Raw genomic sequence first — 16,540 nt, 5'->3', positions numbered from 1 at the left:
TGCCTCTCCTACCTGGATGCCTATTATTCTTAAATGGTGTGGAGTTTCCCAGTTCCACCAGATAAGCAGATGAGCATCCTCTGTGTGACACATAGCCACTGGAAGGCCTGAAATAGCTCATTCCTCCTTTAGCTCAGCAATTTCTATGCACCAATCCCATTCCACTGGGCTGAAGCCTTGGCTAGGATTTCCGTGTAACCTTGTGCATCCACAGCAACAGGACACCATACAAAAGAAAGGCAGAAGCTATACTGGCAGTGCAGTGGGACAACCCAGCTGGATGCCTATCAGATATTAATCTCACTTCTTTCTTGCCCCAGAAGTGTTATTAGTGCATCATCTTCCTCCTGGCTACACAAAGCTCTTAGGGCAGAATGTAAGAGCTGCTATTTTTCACTGTCGTTTTCACAAATGGTTTCTTTACACAGTTTAAAATGACGGTGTGCTGCTTTTGGAACATTAATAAATAATTTGGTGCTTAGACAAAAGAAAGACCAAAGTTCTAATGTTGAAAAAGCCACAATTTTCCATGTTAGGCAAAGTTCCTTAGATGTGGTGGATGGCAGCTGTTATGCAGAGACAAACCAATTACAAACTAGGAACTGAGCAACTCCTAATGAAATTAAATACATCTCTTCCCCTTCTGCTCTATCCATCATTCATTTTAACTACAACCTCTGGATGATTTCATTTGGAAGACACAAAGAAAGGCAACATAACACTGACTTTGTTCTCTGCACTGTCTCAGTAATGTGGATGTTTTCCAGGGGACAGTTTAAAGATATTGATCATGCTACACTTTATAAATGCTGGGGAAAAAAAAAAAAAAAAAAAAAAAAAAAAAAAAAAAAAAAGAATGATTACTTGTGGAAGCCAGCATGGCTCTCCAGAGACAAGGCAAGCAAAGCACGTACACTTCTTTGAGGAAACCACAAGTTTTAGTTGATAAAAATAACATCAATGAAAGAGACTTTCCTGAGGTGTTTGTTTTAATACTGCATGATATATTGCAGAGAGTTAATTTTAAAATCAGGTTCAGGAACTTAATACATTAAGTGATTAAAATCTGATAAATTACTGTGATTAAAAAAATCCTCAAAGTGAAATCACTCATAAACTTGCTGTCCTAGTGGAGCCCCAGCTGGGGTACTACCAGCTCAGTATCAACATTTTTCTTAACAAACACTTAACCTAAAGATGGCAAAAATTGCAACTATCAGTGAGGCCAATGCCCCATTTTATAAAGATTTGATGCATTAAAGAAAGAGGAACAAAAGGGCTTTATGTATAAACATGGAGATTTCATCCCAAGAGTAGTAAATGTGAAAGGATTTAGTGGTCATAGTGGCCGGGCAATTCTGCATGATCTCCTCTGGCAGTTACAAAACTGCCATGTATATAAACTGAGGAGGGTGGAAGGCTGTTTTAATCACACTTCAGCATTAGAGAGATTGACAAGAGAATACAGATGAAAAACTGGAGTGTGCAGAAAACAGACAAAAAGTATTCAAGGGCAGTAGAAAAATGACTTAGAGAAAGAGGTTTGAAGAATTCATCTTTTTCCTTTATCAAAAAACCAAAGTACTGCATTGAAAAGAGCACATAAGTGCCTCTGTAAAAAATAAATACTGATAACTAAAGGGCTCTTTAATGTAGCAGAGAAGGGTAAAATGAAGCCCACTCACTCAAAACTGAAGGTATATCCAAATAAAAAATAAAGTACATGTTACCAGGGAAGGTAATCTGCCATTAGAACAATCCAGCAAAGCACAGGGAGCACATTTGCTTCAGGCCCTCAGAGCAAAACCTTCCATCTTTTTCAAAAAGGTACAGCAGACAGACCCAGGCACTGAGCTCAATTTAGGAATAAGCAAGTGAAATTCATGGCCAGCGGTGTCAGAAAAAAAAGGGACCTTCTAACCTTTTATCTAAGACTCAGATTTTTCATCTGCCTCTTCTCTAGACAATAGGTATTCAAATGGGAAGTGACTATTATATCATAATAATTTTCACATCTGTGATATTCATTTTGTGGCTTTTATTCTTTTGCTTCTTATTTTTCTTAGGATACAGCTCTGTGCATTTGACGAAGAGAGTTTCTAAGCAGCATGAAGAGTCTTTATATCTTATACTTAACAGGCACAATAAAAAAGGCATTTTAATACATGAACTAGTTTTGAAAGCTTCACCTAAAATATATACATTATTAAATGAGCAAGGAAAATGTACCAGTCATACAACTTAGGCAATTACACTGTGAATTAATGCAAGATCCAAAGGTTCTCCTTATTTCGAGCCTCTATCACCACATATCTAAGTGTCTAACAATCCATAACACATTTATCATCAAATCATCTGTGCTGGGTAGAAACCTGCCATTAGTCAAATTTTGACAAAGCAGAGCTGACAGATCTCTGCACCTTGTACCACCACTGCACTGCAGAATCAGAAGTGCTCACAATGGTGCTGCCCTCACCTGCTGCATTCACCCAGCCAAGGGCAGAGATCCTGGGTCGGATCTGGACTTAGCTGGAGCAGAGCTTCATCAGCTGCCTAGGCTGAACTTGGTCTTTTTGAGCTGGCTCTGAGTAATTTCTCTGCAGTATAGCTAACAATGAGTGTGTAGGGGACTCAGCTGTGGACACACAGAGCAGTGTAGATACACACCTGGGAGATCAGTGTTCGCTTAGCTGCTGCAGAATCCTTCTGCCTTTGTAGCTTCCTGTCTCCTTGTCAGAGTCTTAGTCAACACCTTTGTTTGCCACTAACTGTATGTCAAGAAGTGCCTAACAGTCTGCTTGACTACGATTCCTCCAAACTTCACTCATGATCACTGCACCCACCAAACTATTTCAAACTCTGTGTCACAATCAGCATAAACTCAGCTGTTCAGAGCATTATACTCATGACATTTTCTTGCAAACCCTTTGCAGGATGAGAAGGCAGCAGTGAAGATATTCTGACTGTTGCTTACTTTTGACGTAACAGTAACAAAGAGTGATTGAAATTACCCTAAAATTTCTTCAGTCACAAGTTTGGCTTTATCCGGGGGTTGACAAAATATTTCTAGGTTATAAATACAAATTCTTCATGAACAACAGGACACAACTTAAATCTCACAGACTTCACAACGGAAGAAAACAAGAAAACCTTTCTTTGCACATCTAAAGTGCAAATACCACAAATTCAAAAATTCCTCATGTCTTGGATTTTGGTGTTTTTCAATGTTGTCATACTTCTCATTGCTGGCCGTGTTTGGTGTTTGCCCATCCCAATCCATTTTGCCTCCATGTTGATTTCCTGCATCATGCAGTTTCTACTTGAAACTCTAGCAGAAGTTCTAGGATACCCATACTCCTCTTCTCCACGGCTACATGAAGCAAATTGTTGCCTATCTGGCAAAAATCAAGCTAGTCTGATTTTTTTGGTTTGTTTTTTTTTTTGTGAACATACAATTTTATACAGTAATCACATGAACTTTATTATATAAAATAATATTGTCAATGGAAGATCAGATAATCCTGTGTTTAAAGCAGCAAACTGGAATGTGGCGGATTCCAGCATTTTGGCCCAGCCACACAATCACTCTGTGCTTGATTGTCTGTGTCTAAGCAAAGATTGTGCTTATTCTGTCTTATCTTTTGCCCAGCTCCTCTGGTTTGGACTGAAAGCTCTTTGCAGAGTTGTACTAAAGACAATGGACACCCTCTCCATTGAGGACCGAAGATTTTTGAAGTGCACGAATATCACATTAGAAAAATCAAAATATTCCTGCTTTTAGATAGATGCCTTCATTTTAGCTTCTCAGAAGAAAGGTGGAAAGGCCCCACGGCTGGATCAGAAATGCCTGCAAACTCCGAACTTCTGGGACACCATGTGCAATTTCAAGCAATTCCTACTTCAAAGTGCAGTTTAACAGAGTGCACCTGCCTCCCAAGCAGCTCTGTGATATTCAACCTGAACAGACTGCAGTGTGCGAGCAGATTCAATTCTCACCTTCCAGGGAATTATACGACTATGAGCTCCAACTGCAAGCAAACATTGAATCCCACGTGGCTGAATGCCAGTGGCTCATTGCTGAGGACCAGGGCTAAGCCAGCCTGCCTGACCTCACACCGCTCTGCAGGATGCTACCCCTGGCTTGCCACCACTCCGCTCCCTGATGTGTCACAAATTGTGTCCTCTCCAGCAATGAAATCACCTTTAAATTTCATGCAGAGCAAGTGTAATAACTTGGATAGGGGGCCTTTGAAGTGGCTTGCTTGGTGGTGCTCATACCCATGTGGCAGTACAGCTAAACTGCTGCAAATTTGGAAGCTCAAACTGGTGTCAGACATTCTCTGTGTGGATTTCACATGTTGCAAATATATTTACCCATAACATCATTGTAACAAAGCAAAACTTACCTCTGTTTTCCCTTTACTTTGACAGGACCTCCTGGTGTCTTCATCTGAACCCCATGCCGTTGCCTGAAAAACCAAAGTGCACAAGTCACACAAGAATGCCACCAGCCACCATGTCTGGAGACTCCCAAAACAAAAGCAAGCATCTCCAGCCAATTTACACAGCCCAATTTAAAAGCAGCATTGTGACAGTAAACATGTATCTAACTCCCACTGTGCTCACAGTGCACACAAATGATAAATAGATGAGAAGTTCAGAGGCGGTGGCAACTGGAATGTTCGCAGAGGACAGACTTTAATTTACATGTAAATATAACTTCTGATCATCATTCAGCTGGAAGGTCCAAGACATAAGCCCCACACACCAAGTCATCACATTCTTTTCAAAGAGGATAGCGCTGTATAAACCTCCAGCTTTCATTGCCAAAAAGAAAAATTGCCTACAGCAAAGTCCAGCAGTTCTGCACAAATCTGTTGGTCTTCTTGAATTTACCCCCAAGATTATCACCTTCTAAGTAACCCTGCAGTGAATCAAGCTGTATCAAAACTGGGAGCTGACAGGTAAAACCCAGAGAGATGGGAAGACGGGAGAAAGGCTGCTGGTGATTTGTGATGCCAGACAAGTGGGGTCAGGTCCTGAGGTAGAGTAAAACACATTAGGGCTGAGGGCACTATTGACTGGAGGCTGAGAGCATGTGGGGTCCCCAGTGACCTCTGACTGCTTCACAATGAAGAGGCCCCTTCCTTCACAGGAAAAGTCAAGACCAGAAAAGCTGCATTAGAGAGAACTTTTAAATGTAAAATATTTAGCAACATATCCAACTCTTCAGTGCCCTCCCCAATTTTCCTCCCTTCAGCACTTTTTAAAAATAGTTCTAACAAATTCAAGCAGGTATTGTTAGCTGGAGGTGAAAATACATATAAATATCCATACCATACATAATACATCATTCTGAGTACCAGAAAAACAGCTCTGCTACACAGGGAAAGGCCAGGCTCACAAAGTACAGATAAAGATCCAGAGCTCCCTTAACAGAGCCAGATTTTCTTTATTTTTATTTTCCTCAGTCCATTACCAACAAAGGAAATAGCTTCAAAGTTCGGTCCGGATCTGAACTCTTCTTGAACTTCTCACTGCAGCCAATATGTTTTTTAAAACCTAGGCTGCCATAGAAATTGTCCTCTTGACACATGATAAATCCATTTTTTTGCAGGAGAAAGTTGGGAAATCACTAAAAAGAGAAGATGAATTTTCCAACTCCCAGCTCAGGTCCATGAAGACACTCATTCAGATCTACAAGAAATCCAACCAGCCAGGAAATGCATTTATATACAACATTAGGGGAAGGAATAGTTCTATCTCGTTCAAAAAAAACCCCAAAACCCAAAAAAACCCAACACCCCATCTCTCCATTAGCTGAGCATTCCATTCAATTTGACTTGAAATAAAGACTTCATGAGCACAGGCAAAGGTCTGGTGAGAGAAGAGAGAAGCACAGGTCTTTCCCTGAAAGCCTCTTGGGAAATATCTGCCATATACTGCAATCCAATCCAGGGTGGAGGCCAAAAGCTTGTGCCTCAGAAGTGTTTTTGTGAGAGCTGGGATAAGTCCTTGCTGAAAAGGATCATTCAGTCATATCCTGAGAGGGAATGACACTGGATGACAGAGCTCACATTGTAAGCCATCACAGGAGAGCAAGGAATTTTGCCTGCTGACTACCAGCAGCCGTTGACATCAGCAAAGCAACTGCACAGTAGGATTATGATCTGTAATCCCAGCTCTAGCCTATGCTCATTAAAACCCAGGGTCTTAGTACCTTCAATCAAGTTTTGACAATTCTAATAAAAAAAAGAAAAAAAAAAAAAAGATACTCAGAAAAGAGATCACTTATTGTGAGGCTCTTCTTCCCATTTTAAAACCAGAGACAGAGAACTTTCCATTATACAACCCGGTTTACTTTAACAGTGCTTGACAGGAGAAAATGAAAACAAAAATTGTTGGTTGCTCCAGCAATCGATGCTGCTTCTCTGCAAATACTCTGGGTCATCTGGGATTGCAGCAGTGCAACAGAAGAATTTGGCCTCCCAGGGGTCACCCAGCTCTTCCAGCCAGACACCTGCACCACAGAACTTCGAGGCATGCTGCAAACATAGCTCTAGTCAGAGCACTGCTCTCCTCCAGCAATGTTCTAATGTGCCTAAATGTTTTCTTTTATTAGGCACATTGCCCTTCAGCCTTCTGAAGCACTACCTTGATGAGTAGTGATAAAGAAGATCTTAGTGATGGCCCAAATTATAGCAATATGTTGTTTGTGACTACACCATTAGTCAGGGTGCATCTCATTAGAGCTAAGAGGAAAATTAAGCAATATGGCAAGCCAGAGCGTGTTTTACAAGTCCCACACATGTCTTTGGCAGGACAGGGGGGAGCTAGCTTGAGGGCTGAGTAACTCCAATGACCTCTGGTGACTCAAAGAAAATATTCATGACCCTGCAAAGCAGAACATCTTGAAAATAATAAAAGTATAATTGCAAAGCCAAGCAGCTCATGTGCACTTAAATATTTGTACTGCAAGGTCCACTGACCTACAGACTAGACCAGGCCTTGTGCTGGGCTCCCAGGAGCCCATACACATCTGTGGCCATGGCCTGTGGCTTGGACCTGGCTAGGCTCAGACCTCTGAGTCTAGGGCTTTCACATGAGCTCTCCAGCATTGTTCAGTTTCTTTACTTGACAGATCAGCTGCCTTTTCAGGTCAAAATGTCCCACCCCTGTCACCTCTGTTGCCTTGGGCTACTCTCTGCAAACTCCCTGTGGGATGCTAGTGTTCTGTCCTCTCACTGGTGTATCCAACGCAAGCCCCTCCTCCACAGATGAACATATGTTCTTCCTCTGCCTGAGATCCATTTTGCCCCAGGATCAAACTACTGGACATTTGACAGAGCAACTTTCAGAAAGATCTCTTTCTCCAGGGTGCATCTGTGTGTACTCATATATTTATCAGTGAGGCACAGACCTGCTTAACACTTGCATAACACCACAGCACTGTAAGAGATGCTTTGCACTTTGTCTTCCTTACCTGATCATAATGCTTCTCAAAAGCCAGGTTCTTGAACAATGGCCTAGGTGCCTCCCCTCCCTTTCCTCATATCCCTCAATAAAGCAATTTTTCAAAATTTTTTTTTACTGCTTTAACTGCCTCTGCACACTTGGATGCGGTACAAACTGTATCCACCAGATGTTTTCGGTCACTCTGTTGGGATATCATCCTGAATTTATGATTAATTTTCTCAGTTGTCTGAGACATTTCAGTTTCCCAGCCCCAGAAAACACATCTGGGATTATTTTTATACCTCCTGCTACATGTGTCAGTCAAAAGCAGTACACATCTCTGGACCCATATGCAATAAAACAATTTTCATGGCATGGGTTGTGGAAGACAGTCTGGATGAAGACGTGACAAACCTGGGAGCAGGGCTATGTGCAAATACAGGACAGTATGTACTAGCCATGTGCTTAAGCATCCAGGCAAACAGCTTTTTAGGCTGTCAGGGTGTCAGCAATTCCTCCCATGACATCCTTATAGAGAGCACTCGAGCTTCTCATGCTACCTCCTTACAAACACTCGAGTATTTCTTCCCTCATGCGTTTCCAGAAGAAATGCAGTTTCTAACAGTGTTTCCAGCCACTTTGAGGACCTCCTCTATAACCACATGGCCCATTTGCTGGATGGGGGTACCCAGATCCATGTGCCATGTGAAGGGAACAGCTCAGGGCTGCACCTGCTCTGCAAGATGAGCCATGCAAACCACGGGCAGGACTGCCCAGCCACCTGTGCAGACAGACACCAGAGGACAAGCAACTTTGTCCCTGAACTGAAAATGCAAATAAACGTGCCCTCCTTCAGCCTATTTGCAAGGACAGCTGGTCCTTCACATCTCTGTTTGTTGAGTTCTATGCAGGCAGATTCTCTCAAATATTTTTTTAATTGCATGTTTGAGTATTATTTCTGCATTTTTAGAAGTTCTATGAAGGAGACAATCACAGAGAAGCATTCATGTGTAGAATCACATGTACCCGGTATGGCATTGCCCAACTAGAAATTAACAGAAGGGGCCACAATAGCTAAGCCTATTCAGTGCGTATCTGAATATTCAGAGGTCACATCCGGACACAGAAAGAAAGAGTTAATGTCTCTCCCAATAAATTATAAGCATCACAGTTTGCTACCAGCTCTGACTGCAGATCAGCAGTGCTCTAGAATTCTAGCTCATCATGTGCTGTCACATCAGTTATTCAGCACGCACTGCTGAGAGAAGCTTTCTAGATACATTTATTTAATTACCTGCACATCCCAGCGTTGGCTTCCAAAGTACCTGCCTGTCACTAGCAAGTCCTGTTATCAATAGTTATGTGCATCCTCAACTGTTAATGTGAAAATTTCTTAGACTTCTGTGGACCAGCTTTTACACTCAGGTCAGCAATTTATACTTCAATACCTCAATATGAATTTATAGATTAAGTACACACTAATCCCTGCACTGTACTTGCACAATAGAGGTTGCAGATTTTCATGCAAAACCAAAACATTGCTTTAAAACTGGAAAGTTAAGATTGGAGGAAAATATGTTACATGCATATTTATCAATTAAACACATTGTTAAACACATCTAAGGTGTTTTATTACAAACCTATCCATCTGTTCCCAACCTCACTTCCATGAAACAACTGCTGCATGCTAACCACTTGCATGCCTGAAGACAGACCCACAACCATGTTGTTCTGTCCTATTAGGGGAAAAATGTGTAATACCAGAATGCATATTGTATATGTCTGAAAGGAAACAAAAATCCCTCAAGTACAAGCGTACTAGAAAAAGATAACCAACTCAACAAACAAAACCACCACAAAACAAACAAGCAAACACCCCCAAATCAGGTACTATTCTGTGAGATGCCAGCTTTTTCTAGATACTGTGTTCCTCAGGTTTCTGCTACTGTCAGCAGATGCAGAAGCAAAAGCAGCACCTTGTGTCCCAGGCTCGGGTGTGCAGGGACTGCTGACGCAGGAGTTTCCATTTCCATCAAGCCTCCGCAGTGCCCACAGGAGATTTCTCAACCTGCCCACGGAATGTGAGGCGATTTTGGTTCTCTGCTTGTGCTGCAGGGGCACCCCGAGCAGAGCCTGCCAGTCACATCACCCTTTGCTGAGTTATGCATGAGGAAGGAGGGCAGGAGGTGCTGTGCTGTGACAGCTATTGTGCGCCAGAGACCTGAGCTGGCAGAGTTATTCCTTTCCCAGTGTATTTATCTACATCTTCCTTTCCAGTAACTGCACAAGGCACTAGTATGTTCAGAAAAATGTACCTCTGGAAAAAAAAAACAAAAACTTGCTTCCTAGATTCCATATACAGGCCAAAGATCTCTTCATCTCTTATTTACATTCATAATTTTTTTTATCAGCTCATTTTACAGCAATGTATTGAAGATTTTCTTCAAGTCTACAGAGAGAATAACATGGAGGGACTGTGTTTTTGCCCTGCATTTAGAATCTGCCAACTTCAATGTAAATAAAGCACATATTTACACACCCTACCAGACCAGTTTAGCTTAATCACATTCTTAGGGACTTTGCTAAATTGGGGTGCAGAGTCATTCCCTCATTGACTACTCAGGGGCTGGTTCATTCCCTTACAAGATGCCAGCCTCAATATTCCCATCCATAGTGATGAACAGATTTCAGACCTCTAACATATCACCCATAGATTCTTGCTGATAATGAAAAATCCTTTCACAAGTGTTTCCCTATGTTTCGATACACTTTGTCTAACACAACATAGCAGCATACATAGCAGCAGTGTGGATCTACCCTTCTCGGGGAAAATGCTGAAGCATTTAAAAGAAATTTATAAATGCTGGGTCTTACAACACTTAGAAGAAAAAAATCTTTCAAAGAAGTCCTATAAGCTGCATGCAGAAAATCCATGAGGAAGTTCTTCCATTTCTATGATGTTTACAGTGAAAACATTCCTATAACACTTTAGCTATTTCTTCCCTATTAAATCCTCCAGAACTTCTCCATAAATATTTGCTGTTTTAGTCTAAAAATGGAAAGTTAAATTCCCTTTTTGAAGCATTGGTTTTTGTCTCTTGAGGACAAAGAACATTTACAGTGCTCCATAAATAATAACTTTGAAATCTAACTTCCTTATAATAAAGCACAGTAGCTTAATGTCCTAGAGGCCATTTCTGAAGTTTCAACACTGGTAATTTATTAAAACTGAGATAAGCATGTCTGATAAAAAGATAACTAATACCAAAAGAACAGAATGCCAAACTTCAATAATTAGTTCTGCTTCACACTGCAGTATACAAATTGCAGCTCACTGCTGTGTGCAGTGACAGGTATGAGGAATGATCATGGAATTCAGTCAATTCATTGCAGGGAGAGGAGGGAGTTTGGATGAAGGGAATTGCATTGTGTGTTATCAAATTATTAATTGATTTCCCTTAAGTGATCTCAGATCCTTCAAGATGTGGTAAATTCAAGCTGTTTGCTCCATTTAAACCCTTAGTGCCTAACAACAGACTGGCCCAGACATGGCTCTCCTGGAGTGGCTGGACAGTAACTCAGCTGGGGAAGACCTCAAATATAACACTTGGAAGATGGAGGTTCACAAACAAACAAACAAACACGTGAAAAAAAATCCATCAGTGGGTTTCAGTTCCTGTAACTTTAATCTCTGAATCATTCCCTCTCTCTACAAACAAATGTCAGCATCTCACTGTACAGGGACCGCTCTTGGCCTGGCATTCTTTGGCTGCTGAACACAATTGCTCACTCTGTTCATGCCAGAGAAGAAGTGGATGCTTCATACTGGCATAGTAAGGATGGAATAATCCATCAAAAGAAGAACATGCTCATTTTAAGAATGGATATTTCACTCAGTTCTGAATAATACCATCTTTGGATATTGAAGATTCTCTGTCTCACGGACTGTTATCACATCCTTGCAAAGGGAAATGCAATAGTCTGAGGTACATTCCTCTGGCCTGGTTCACCTATTGCACAAATCAGCATTTGACCAGTAAACAGGAAGGAGCATTTTCAGAAGACTGACTTTGTTTTCTTTGGTTTCATTCTTAAGCCTTGTTGATTTGAGTAGTCTGTCCCCTCACTTTATGTTTCCAGGCACAACTGGACTGAGCACCACTCTAACACCTGGCAGAACAGGGCCCCAGACTCCTGATAAGGGAGCTCTTGCTCTTTTCATCAAGTTATCGCAGCCCAAACGAGGTCCTGTACCTCAGCTGAGCCATGGTCACTCACTCTGTTCATGGTCCTGCAGTACCTCAGGTGCAAGGTAAAATGCTTCCGTTTTCCTCCTGTGCACAACTCTGCAGCAAGCGCGTAAGCTCCTGTACCACAGTTGGGTATCTGTGCCTAAAGGCACAATCTGCTCTCAACTGCAAATGTTATTCTTTCAGAGAAAGTTCTTAGCTGCTGTGAATTCTTCTTTGGTGGTCAATGCTACTGATTTTCTCTCTTTCACAGCTTCAAAATCCCTTGTTATTTATTTGTATTATAGAAGCACGTAGAGGAGTGAACTGAGATTGTGACCCCATATTTCTAGGCAATATACAAACATGCTGTGGGAGAGAATTTCTGCCTGAGAGCACTTACAATCTAAACAGAAAACACAGGCACATGGGAGGAAGGGAAAACCAGATGCACAGAGAGGTCAACTGACTAGGAAAAGTCACCGAGCATGTCAGAGGCAGAGATGAGCACTGACCTTTGCTCTCTTGCAGACTAAAAACTTTCCTGTCTAGCACAAATGAGTTCTTAGACAGCCTTTTTTTTGCTAGTGTCACAAAATACATCCACTGAATCAGTGGTGTGTGAGGGAGTGGGGTTAGAGATTAGAACAATGGGCAAGACTCCATGTCCTGTCCTCTTCTTTCTGACATCTTGGGGCATGGCCACAGTCTCATCTACAAAAAGAAATTTGAGTTTTTGTGCCTTCAACTTCCATTTGTCCTGCAGGAGATTCCATTAAACACAAAAGGTCTGTACATCTGACACTCCTCCCCTCTCTGCAATGTCAGGTAGGAATTTACAACTCCAGACTATGCATTCCCTTATCTGAAAGGAGCATTGTGTGAGGCTTAACAGATCATGGTTTCTACAGTGTACACAAATGGAAGTACTGTACAAGTCCAAGGTCTTATTATTAAAGACAATAGTCTAAAGATTTAGTAAAGAACATTTGATACCAAATACTAAAACTAAAATGGTGTTTTCTAAGATAAACAGCAATCATGTACAGGTTACAGCTTTTTTCAGCTCTTCAGGAATTTTAGTGTACAAAGAACATGTTACAATGAAGCAGGCGGCTCAGTCTTAGGTGCTGTCAAATTAAAATTCATATCTGAAGCGAGCAGATTGTCTTGCCACTGCTTTAAGTGTATTTTCAGTAACTCTTCTGTAAAGCATTTGTAACTTGATGCTGAATCCCATACAGGGGAGAATTTGAGCTTTTTAACATAATGAAACTTTGTGATCCCAGTTTGCAGTTTTCAAAGGACCTGTGAGCCTCCACTGCAGCCAGGACTCCCCGTGCACGCCTGTGTGGGTACGGCCTTGTCAAAATGCATTATAAGTAAAGTGCAATAATAAATGGGGCATCAGGTAGCAGCGGACAGCAGAGCACTGAGAGACAACAGAGCACAACCACACAAAAGGGAAAGGTCACAGCTCACCAGCCACATAACTCATTGTGAGGTTTTTGTAACCAGAAGTGTTTTATTATATCAGGGATAGGATTCTTCTGGGACCCAAAGGGGACACGTGGGAAAAAGCAAGAGGAGAATACACATTAACTAAAGGCAAGAGAGGTGCTGGCTTAATGGGCTGATTCAGAGTGGGTTAAACCTCTCACTGAGGTTTAAGTGATAAGAAGGTTGGTGGAAGACCCTTACAGTTAACACAAGCACTAACACAAGGACAGGTCCAAAGAGAGGGGAATCAGTGTAAGGGTACAAAGATGCTGGGATGCAGAGCTGTCCATAATGATAAAGAAGGGAGGATGCACTCTGCTCTGCCTGTGTGCTGAGCTTTGACAGCTGCATATTTACACAGCAACGTTAGATGAACACACCAACATGAAGCTTTGTAAGGAAGATACAGTTATGAAGAAGAGAGATAAAGATGACACTGCATTTCTGTTTCCACTATCTAGTGTTTGTATTTTTATCATTCTATGTAAAGAAAAATGTCAATCTGTGCCAATGATTTCATTTAGCTGGTGATCTACTTCCTTTTGCTTGAAAGTGCTTAACAGTGCAATGATTTAGTTGCAAGTTCTATATGGGAATGCTTATCTTTTTTGAAAGCTATTGCTTTTAAGCATGAAAAAGCATGGATGGGGCCAAATATAAATTGATGGTCTCAGTAAACTGGGATGATAGTGAAAAAAGATCTTGAAGCCCTCACCTATAGCCAGTTTAGAGTAAATGACAACATCTGGAACTGGAGTACAGCAGAGGGGATGTTGAGGAAAGATGACAATGTTTTTCCTATTAGTGAAGATTGAAAGCATACAGAAACTGAGATGAGACTTTCAGCACACTGGGTAATTAACTGCCACAGTAGAATTTGGTTTCTTGCCATGTCACATTCAGTTTACAGCTTAGGATAACAAACATTTACAAAATGTACTGGAGATTACAGAGACATAAGATTATATGTTAAATCAATAAAATAATTAAATAAAGAGGTTAAAATATACTGAGGGGAAAATAATTAAAGAAAAAATTCACAGCAGTCAAGCACAGGTCAGAAATATAAGTACAGCTGATGCACAGGCAGGTGCAGTTGTCATTGGCCAGGTGGGTATCACATGGAACTATTTCTCATAGCACCAGCACTGTTTGTTCTGCAAAGAGGAGGCTTTGTTTTGGGGTTTCTTTTCTTCAGTTGATATAAACAAGGTACAACAACCTATTTCTAAGAAGTGAGCCAATGAATGTAGTCACAGCAATGGTTTCCCTTGATATAGTGGAGGCAATTCTTCTTTCAAGGCTCCTCTACCGCCAAAAGATGTCCATCTCCACCCCTTTATGTTCTTTGGCAGAGTCGCCATTCAGAACCAAATCCCTCCTTCTTCTTTGTGGCCTCTGCTGATAGATGTGACAAGACTTCTAAGCAGCCTCCTCTTACTGTTTTGCACAATGATTTCTGGAGTAGGAGGTTCAAAACCCCCTCCAATGGACCAGCCCATATTCAGTACAAAATCAATTTACCATGGCTATAGTCTCCTTTGTATTTCTGCATCAAGCAAAGCGATTTTGTTCTCCTTCACTTTTCTGCTCTTGGTTTCCTTGCCATTGTAAATCTCCAAAGCTCACTGCTTATGGAGAGATGTTAAGGGTTCTCCACTATACATTTTTTGCATTCCCTCCCCCTCTTCTTATGGACAAATCCTACACAGTCAACTGAGTGCAATTTTGTGCACCTGCATTAAGGGTTCAGCTATGAAATGCAATTTTTCCATATAAGCTTGAAACCAAAAATATAATCACTGAATCACATGTGAAATACCTGTGTATTACCAGCTTTCTAAAGTGGGGAAGTCTTGCATTCTTTATTCGTCTCCAGGCTGCATCATTGAATATACTTGTTCAGCATTTATTTGTTTGTTTTGAGAAAAAGCTAAAGTAAGTTTGAGGAACTGTCCAATTTGGATTTGATTCTTACAACAATTAGGCTAAGATTCAGGAATCAAAATCAGCACTTCCTGCAGTATTAAAAAGACTAATGTAGAACTAAGATGACATTTTCACTGTTCTGTGCCTCCTGTTTTTCTTTAGGGAAATCACATCTATTGCATTGGGGGGTGCTAATACTCTTTCAGATGACAAACACTGCAATATATTCTCATTAAAATTGTGTAAGAGGTTGAACATGGTTTGAGTCTTGCCTTGGCTTGGAAAAAAAAAAAGAGGGCAGCGCACAATTAAACAAATAAATGTGCATGTGATTTATTTTATCCTATCAAAATGCTTTTCTGGTTGTGCACTTATGCTTGGTGTACTACAATCAAAAAGGGGGAAAAAAGGCACTGGAAATCTTTAATTAAGTGAAAGCTGCATTATTGAGACCAAACGAAAGCTCTGAGACTCCTTTAATGAGCCAAGGCCAGTCTTGTGCAAGCCAAAGAGATTGGGAAAGTTTTGCAAGGCAGGCTGAAAACAGAGATCCTTCCTGAACCACAGGAACTTAAGTGAAACCAGACTCTCCCACTTGCTCTTCCCCAATTTAAAGTAAGCGTTTTTGAGCTTCAATAATATGGGTAAAAAATTCAAAACCCTAAACTAAAAAGGAGTCTTTGTACTTTCCCTATTCAGTTCAGCAGATGTATGTGAGGATTTCCATTTGTTTTCTAGCCCACCTAGAAAAAGATCCAGACCCCGTTCCTAGTATGATTTTGACATGAACTGCAGAAGCACATGGGCTACTCAGCTGCATACTGCAGGCATTTCTGCTGGAAATTAAAATGCAATTCTGCCCCAGTAGGCCTCAATCCTAGCATAGAGGTGAAACCCAACACGTGGCTAGAAAAAACAGGCAGAAAGAAGGAGATGGACCAGTGAGACAACAGATATCTGCAATCAGGGAGTTCACATGGTGCTCAGGCAAGTGTGGTGTAAGCTTCCCAGGATGGTTTGTTGACAACACACATAGATTTTGACCTTTAGACGCTCTGGCTTCTATGGGGTTTGGTGCTCAGCATCATAAACTGTCAGCAAAAGGCCATTTTTGATAAATCACTAATAACCAAGAATAAGTAGGACCTTCCAGAAATTACCAGGCAGGGCTGGAAGAGAAAGTCAGCAATGAAAAGTCCTCAATGTTTCATAAAAGAGATTTCATAAAAGAGGTTTTTTTCATTGTTCTATACCTACATTGTGCATTACATCTCTGCTTTCCTCCACCAGGTGCCTAACGCTCTTGATAAGCTAATTACAGCCTTCTGCTTATTTCATGTCAAGCCTAACTCCCAGTCTGAGCCCAGCCTGCAGTTCTGGCATGTATTTTCCTTAATCTAAGACCATCTGTGCTCCATCAGAAAGGA

General features: G+C 41.2%; 1 protein-coding gene across 8 annotated transcripts in view; it reads right to left on the bottom strand.

The window, feature by feature from the left end:
* SEMA5B (semaphorin 5B) overlaps nucleotides 1-16,540 on the bottom strand; it is a 267,620-nt gene that overhangs the window by 76,694 nt on the left and 174,386 nt on the right. For all 8 annotated transcript variants that reach the window (XM_038143564.1, XM_038143565.1, XM_038143560.1 and 5 more), the window contains one exon: nucleotides 4,407-4,469. In XM_038143564.1, coding sequence (XP_037999492.1) covers nucleotides 4,407-4,469 — 63 coding nt within the window. The remainder of the gene's footprint in view (nucleotides 1-4,406; nucleotides 4,470-16,540) is intronic.

Source organism: Motacilla alba, chromosome 7 (genome assembly GCF_015832195.1).
Source record: "Motacilla alba alba isolate MOTALB_02 chromosome 7, Motacilla_alba_V1.0_pri, whole genome shotgun sequence".
In the NCBI taxonomy this organism is placed as follows: Eukaryota; Metazoa; Chordata; class Aves; order Passeriformes; family Motacillidae; genus Motacilla; species Motacilla alba.
The sequence above is the reverse complement of the archived record's forward strand: the minus strand, read 5'-3'. Positions and strand labels throughout refer to the sequence as shown.